Source organism: Penaeus japonicus, unplaced genomic scaffold, assembly GCF_977035675.1.
Source record: "Penaeus japonicus unplaced genomic scaffold, GWHDUDI00000001_assembly GWHDUDI00000013, whole genome shotgun sequence".
Lineage (NCBI taxonomy): Eukaryota > Metazoa > Arthropoda > Malacostraca > Decapoda > Penaeidae > Penaeus > Penaeus japonicus.
In genome coordinates, this window is record NW_028234415.1 from 32,603,975 (window position 1) to 32,611,474 (window position 7,500).

Sequence of the window (7,500 nt, forward strand, 5' to 3'; positions counted from 1 at the left end):
GTGGATTAAAAGATAGATTGAGAGAGATAGGTAGATAGATAGATAGATAGATAGATAAATAGATAGATAGAGAGAGAGAGAGTGAGTGTGTGTGTGTGTGTTTGTGAGAGATAGATAGATAGATAGATAGAAAGATAGAAATAGAGTGGATTAAAAGATAGATTGAGAGAGATAGGTAGATAGATAGATAGATAGATAGATAGATAGAGAGAGAGAGAGTGTGTGTGTGTGTGTTTGTGAGAGATAGATAGATAGATAGATAGAAAGATAGAAATAGAGAGAGAGAGAGAGAGAGCATGAGATAAAAGAAAGAGAGAGAGAGAGAGAGAGAGAGAGAGAGAGAGAGAGAGAGAGAGAGAGAGAGAGAGAGAGAGAGAGAGAGAGAGAGAGAGAGAGAGAGAGAGAGAGAGAGAGAGAGAGAGAGAGAGAGAGAGCACGAGAGAGAGGGAAAGAGAGAGAAAGAGAGAGACGAACGAGAGAGAGAGAGAGAGAGAGAGAGAGAGAGAGAGAGAGAGAGAGAGAGAGACGAACGAACGAGAGAGAGAGAGAGAGAGAGAGAGAGAGAGAGAGAGAGAGAGAGAGAGAGAGAGAGAGAGAGAGAGAGAGAGAGAGAGAGAGAGAGAGAGAGAGAGAGAGAGAGAGAGAGAGAGAGAGAGAGAGAGAGAGACGAACGAGAGAGAGGGAATGCAAACAAAGCTAAGGTAGATCATAGTCATACATTGTTTCAACCATATTCACCTAACATTAAAAGGCAAATTCCTTTTATCACATGCATTGCGTTCCTCTATTGCAAAGAAAAACAAATATTGCACAAACGTAAAGCACAACAGTGGTTCACCAAAAAAAAAAAATGCATTAACGAGGTATCAGCACTTACCAGTTTGTACTAGTTACCTCTCACTGACTTACACAACTGCACCTGCAAACAAGCCGGTGTCAGTGTGTCGGCAAGGCAGAGCGGGGTGAAGTGCCTCTTGTTGTGGACTGAGGCAGATGAATTGTTTGGTGTGATATGCAAATCTTGTTTTATTTGAAAATTTACGGGAAAATCCGATAGGGAGTAGTTTTGTAGTCAATGATTGTTTGATTGGTTTGGTAAAGATAATTATTTTAATGATTGGTTAGTTGGTTATTAAGATCTTATTGCAAATAGATACATAATGTTACAATAATTAAATGATCGTTGGGTTATGTTGCATTAGTTAAGATGCTGATTGAATGCACAAGATTTACGCCTAATTATGCAAACGGTATAGTATCTATTAGTCTGAACATAAGATGTACTGACTTATGAACCAATTAGATTATTGTCCGTTACTGAAGTAAATATATAAAAAAAACATTCTATTATTTTACATTATCTTCAACTTTACAAATATATGCAATCTACTTTAAATTGCATGTAATAGGATATAACTTCGAGCTTACTTTGTCAAGATATATCTAGTTGTGTTATCAATAGTCTATTTATACAACTCAATGTAAACAATAAATAAATTAAGCAAGAACTTAAGCAGATATTACTTATTGCTTCACGACTCAAATCAATACGTAAGAAATGGTTATGTCGACATGCTGACACTATGGTTAATTTGCACACAGAAAAAATACACACCTAATTGAACTGCTGACGCCTGCTAAGCCTGTTGCTATTATATGAGGTGTTGCTATCATGCACTGCAATGATGGTCATGCAAGAGTTTGATACACGCTGAGGAAATAAGCTGGGAATTATTTATAGCACTTTTGTTTGGATTATCTGATTACTTGTTTGGGGAAACGTGGACATATCACATGTCGCTTATTGAGCATATCTGTTAGTGATTATGTGTATGTATGTGTTTATATTGTATATGTATGTTTATATATATATATATATATATATATATATATATATATATATATATATATTTTATATGTATATTTATATATATATATATATATATATATATATATATATTATATATAATATATATATATATATATATATATATATATATATATATATATATATATATATATATATATATACATACTTATATATACACACATATACACATATAAATACATACACACACACACACACACACACACACGCACACACACACACACACACAAACACACCCATCCACCCAACCACACTGCTACCCACTTAAAAGTACAAACACACGCACATGTACACAATCAATATCTTCAAATGAAATCATCCTTTAAAGTTATCAAAATCGGTTCAAGATTCGCCAGCCTGTATCAAACACCATTTCCTGTGACGTCATACTCACTCACGGTCCGGAAAATCGATTCATCAATTATTTTGTCTTCTAAGTCACATGGTCAGTCAATGGGACGAATGATCAGAAGTGGAATAGGATTGATAGGACAATAATGGACCAGCTTGCTTATTTCTATATTAATTGAGTCAATGTTTATGTTTTGGTAATATCACATTCACACTCTATTCATATATATATATATATATATATATATATATATATATATATATATATATATATATATGTACATATATATATATATATATATATATATATATATATATATATATTTATATATAAACATATATATATGTATATGAAGTGATCATGTGATATTATCAAATATAATGAACCACTGCTATCACACTGTATCACAGCACTTATAAATGATGTTTGCTTCACGAAAAAATGAATAAATATATATGTATAATTTAGTTGTTCATGACATTCTCCAGCACTAAAAGAGTCGGTGTGTATTTCCTGCATTGTTCTTCTATATGTGTTGAACGCATTGGTAAAGAATATCACAGGATACTGCTCCCTCCCCCAACAGTCACCCCCCCTTTTCACAACCCTGTAATTGCACTGCACATGAGCCAGTCCTATGTAGGTTGCAATATTGCAATATTGCCTTGCAGTGTTCTCTTGCACCAATGCCTCAAGCACCATTTTAATTTTCTGTGTTTCTTCCTTTTCTTCTTTTTTTTTTTGTTTTCTTTTTCCTTTGGCTATTTCAGAAGTCGTTTCTGAGGAACCCGGTAAGTAATTTTCCATGCTATTTTTTCCAATATTTATATATATATAATTTGCCTGAAAGCTTCTATTCATATGGAAATGATAATTCAGATTTTGAATATATATTTTTGAGCCATGTATATATTGTTAAACTCTTGATATACTGTAGACATATATTTACTGAATATTTTCCTATATCTACAATTTTTGAATATATAAAATACATATTTTTGTTCCATTTCTAAAAAAAAAAAAAAAAAAAAAAAGAAGATACATACCTCTATATTTTAATTATTATCATCTGATATTTTCGAGCACATGCTTTCTTATATAATGCACTTGTAGATAGAGTATAATTCATCCTTATATTTTCAAATATATCAAAAAGTATTCACAAGGAATCTGATCACTATTATATCATGCTTGTGTACATACTTTTCTTCATATACCGTACGTCTATAACGATATTAAATTAATATGAAAAATGTCTATTAAGATAAACATGTATTTGGAAAAAAAAACCCAATCGGCCATTAATTTGATACGAGAAAATTGATGCATAAAATGATAATAGTAATAATAATACAAAAACGAAAAATTATTAAAGAAATAATTCTAAAAAAATACGCAAGAGAGTAATCAGAATCATAGTCATAATTATAAACAGAAATATATGCGGAATTATGACTACATATATGTTTATATATAGAAGGAGAGACGTATGGTTTATGGATAATGAAAAGGAATGACTAATCCTTTACCCAGCCAGGAACAAAAGAAAAAAAAAAAATCTTTAGCATTTATAAAAACTCCTGGAATTCATTTATTATTTTTTTCTTTTATACTTTCACCTTAAAGAACTTGAACCGACGTTGACTGTTACTGAAGCGGGTGAGTAGACTTTACAAGAAAAAGGAAAAAAAAGGAATATAATCACTTTCTTACGTATCTTTTTTCTTCTGCATTGAAATATTTATATATAAAACAACAACAACAACAAATCCCTTTAGTTGTTTTTTTTACATGTCATTATCCGCATCTTGCTCGATATCTATATATTTGTTTTTTTAAAAGAAATATATATATATATATTTATTTGTCTCATCCCTTTTTTCTGTCTTATAATTGAAGTACAAAATCGTATTCTGAAAGTACACTTGAGTGGATCTTGATGTTGTTTTTTTTCTTGCTTTGAAGTCTAACGTTATGGTTAATCATCTTTTTGAAATAAAGTGTTGATAAAATTCTCTATATTTTTCATCATAAAAGAAAAAAAATGTTTATCATTTTATCTATTTCTTTATTTTCAAAATTTTACTCATAAAAAAAAAAAAAAAATCAAGTGTTCTTTCTCGAATACAAAACAAGAGTTAAATCGTGCTTGCGTTGGAGATGTTTTTCTTTTGTTTTTTTGTTTTGTTTTATTTTGTGTAGAAATCGCTCTTTAAAACAAAATGATGGTTATAAGCTTTGCGGAGAACAATAAGGCCGAAAATGCGATGTTTAGTTCTGGTGTTGTCACCCTTAGAGTACCTTTCCTTTTGTTAGAAGAGATTCGACTGCCTTTGTTAATTTGTTTTTGTTTTTTTAATGGATGTATGTCAAAAACAAACAAACAAACAAATGCTTGTTGAAGATAAACAACGAACGAATGTGACAAAGACAGTGTTTGATGTTGTTATCCCTGAAAATCACTTTACGAAATTTAAAGCCCCTTGAAGCGTCTATTTTCGATGTTATATATATGTATAAACAACAACAATGTAACTCACATTAATACACGTTTATATAATCCTATTAATTTGGATATTTTCTCATTCATTTTTTTTATATAATCCCTTCCCGTCTTAATCCTTATGAATGAATAATGTATAAGTATAATTTGTCTATATGTTATCCTAATGATCCCTCGATTATATTGAATGTAAACACCATCTATCCAGAAAAAACCTACCCACCCTTTTTTAAAATCGTCTCCCCTCCATTTTAATTTACTAAAAGTGAAAGAAAGAAAGAAAGAAAGAAAGAAAAAAAAACAAGACATTTTGTAACGAAGGTTTAATCTCGTTTCCAACTTTATAGATGAAATTTTGATAAGCTTTATTTTTTTTCATGTATTTTTGAATCTTGTTGAGTATCCCTTGCATGCCTTGTGCAACTCTGCATGATTAACTTATGTAATAGATCTTTTCAGGATGACCAAAGAATTTAAAAAGCTTATTGTAAACGAATCAACAATCTAGCAACAAAATGATTGATAACTGAAATAAAAATTATTAATATTACCCGAGTAAATTGACGAAAAAAAAAAAAAATACAGAAAACGCAAAGATGAAGAGGGAAAAAAATAATAGACATTTTCCCTCTTTTTAAAACCTATAAAACAGAGACAAGTACAAACAAAAGTCAAAGAAAGCAGAGAGAGAGAGAGAGAGAGAGAGAGAGAGAGAGAGAGAGAGAGAGAGAGAGAGAGAGAGAGAGAGAGAGAGAGAGAGAGAGAGAGAGAGAGAGAGAGAGAGAAGAGAGAGAAGAGAGAGAAGAGAGAGAGAGAGAGAAGAGAGAGAAGAGAGAGAGAGAGAGAGAGGAGAGAGAGGAGAGAGAGAGAGAGAGAGAGAGAGAGAGAGAGAGAGAGAGAGAGAGAGAGAGAGAGAGAGAGAGAGATCAGGAAACGTAAAAACAAGAGAAGAAATACTATTGTATATGTACAAATATTTTCCAAGCATAGAAAACGGAGCGCTACAGATTACGACTTCGCAAGCAAAATCAACTCTTATGGTTTGATAATCTTGTCTATTCTTGATGCCAAAGATAGTATCGTAGAGGAGAATTAGAAAAAGAGGGATAATTAGGAGGAGAAGGAGAAGGATATATAGAGAGGGAGGGAAGAGAAAAAGAATGAAAAACAAGATAATAGTACAAAAAAGAGAGAAAAAAGAAAAGAAAAGAAAAGAAGAAGAAGAAGAAGAAAAACTGGTAAAGGAATAAGGTAGAAGTAAAAGTAGGGAGGGGGAAGAGAAAGAGGAGATAAAAAGGAGAAAGAGAAGGAGATGAAGGAGGAGTAGGAGGGAGAGAACTAGAGGAAGGAGGAGAAGAGGAAGAGGAGGAGAAAAAGAGGGAGAAGGAAGATAGGAAGAGAAAGAGGGAAAAAGAGATAAAAGAGGGGGAGGGGAAATAGGAGAAGTATAAAAGGAGCAAGAGGGAGGAGGAGGGGGAGACGAATAGGGAAAAGGTATTAAGAAAGAAGGATAAAGGGAAGGAGAAGCAGGAGAGGAAATAGGAGAAAGAGTAAAGAAGAAGGAGGGAGATGGAGGAGAGAAAGTGTTTATGAAAAAAGGAGTACGAAGTAAAGAAAGGGAAAAACGAAAGCAGGAAATAAATAGGAGAAAGAGAGAAAGGGGAAAAGATAGAAGTAGGGAGCGAGAGAGAAGAATAATCAGGCAGTGAAAGTGAGCGTGAAGTGAAGTAGATAAGAAACGAGAGAAAAGAAGAGAAGAGATAAGAGAAGAAACGAGAGAGAGAGAATAAATAGAGAGGAGATAGGAGAGGAAGCGAAGAAAGAGAGAGACAAAGGAATCTGACGAAGAGTTGAATGAAAGGAAAGAGAGACGGGAAGAAGGGAAGAGAGGAGAGGAAGAGGGGAAGTGAGGGGAGGGGAAGTGAGGGGAGGGGAAGTGAGGGGATCAATGGGTAGTCTAGACGACACGACGCCTGCTTTTGGATGCTGTGCATGTGAGTATGAAAGCCATTCTGTATATTTAATTGACACCAATATTCAGCGCGTGGAAAGCTGGCTCAATGGAATCCGACATAGTGTGGTAAACTAGAGAGATAGTGATAGAGAATGCGAGAGGAGAAAGAGAGAGAGAGAGAGAGAGAGAGAGAGAGAGAGAGAGAGAGAGAGAGAGAGAGAGAGAGAGAGAGAGAGAGAGAGAGAGAGAGAGAGAGAGAGAGAGAGAGAGAGAGAGAGAGAGAGAGAGAGAGAGAGAGAGAGAGAGAGAGAGAGAGAGAGAGAAAGGGAGAGAGGGAGAGAGGGAGAGAGGAAGAGAGAGAGAGAGAGGGAGAGAGAGAGAGAGAGATAGATAGATAGATAGATAGATAGATAGAGAGAGAGAGAGAGAGTACCACATACCCACGTAAGAACACGATATAACTTTTAGACTCAAAGTAATCAGTAATTCCAAGAATCTAAAGTAAACACTTACAAACTTACAAACTCAATACTTATAAACTTACGAGTAACTTATAAAAGTATCAAAATTACCTCCATTTTCTTGCCCCCCAAATGAAAAATAATAGTTTGAGATACCTTGGCTTGCATCCTTGTGCAAAGTGAGCCAGACTTTCATTGGTTTCAAGATGGAGTTTCAACGCTCCTTAAGGATTCTCGGAGACGCAACCTTCAAGAGAAAATCACGAGAAGCTGATTTAGAAAAAGAAGGAGAGAGATAGGAGAGAGAGAGAGAGAGAGTAAGAAGGAAAGAGGGATATAGAT

The 7,500-nt window shown here is 33.7% G+C and overlaps 1 protein-coding gene across 1 annotated transcript in view; it reads left to right on the forward strand.

Annotated features, from left to right (window-relative positions):
- Nucleotides 1–7,500, forward strand: part of Syt1 (Synaptotagmin 1) — a 99,965-nt gene that overhangs the window by 35,177 nt on the left and 57,288 nt on the right. The window contains exons 3-4 of the mRNA XM_086543453.1: nt 3,011–3,031; nt 3,867–3,899. Of these exons, the coding sequence (XP_086399579.1) occupies nt 3,011–3,031; nt 3,867–3,899 (54 nt within the window). The remainder of the gene's footprint in view (nt 1–3,010; nt 3,032–3,866; nt 3,900–7,500) is intronic.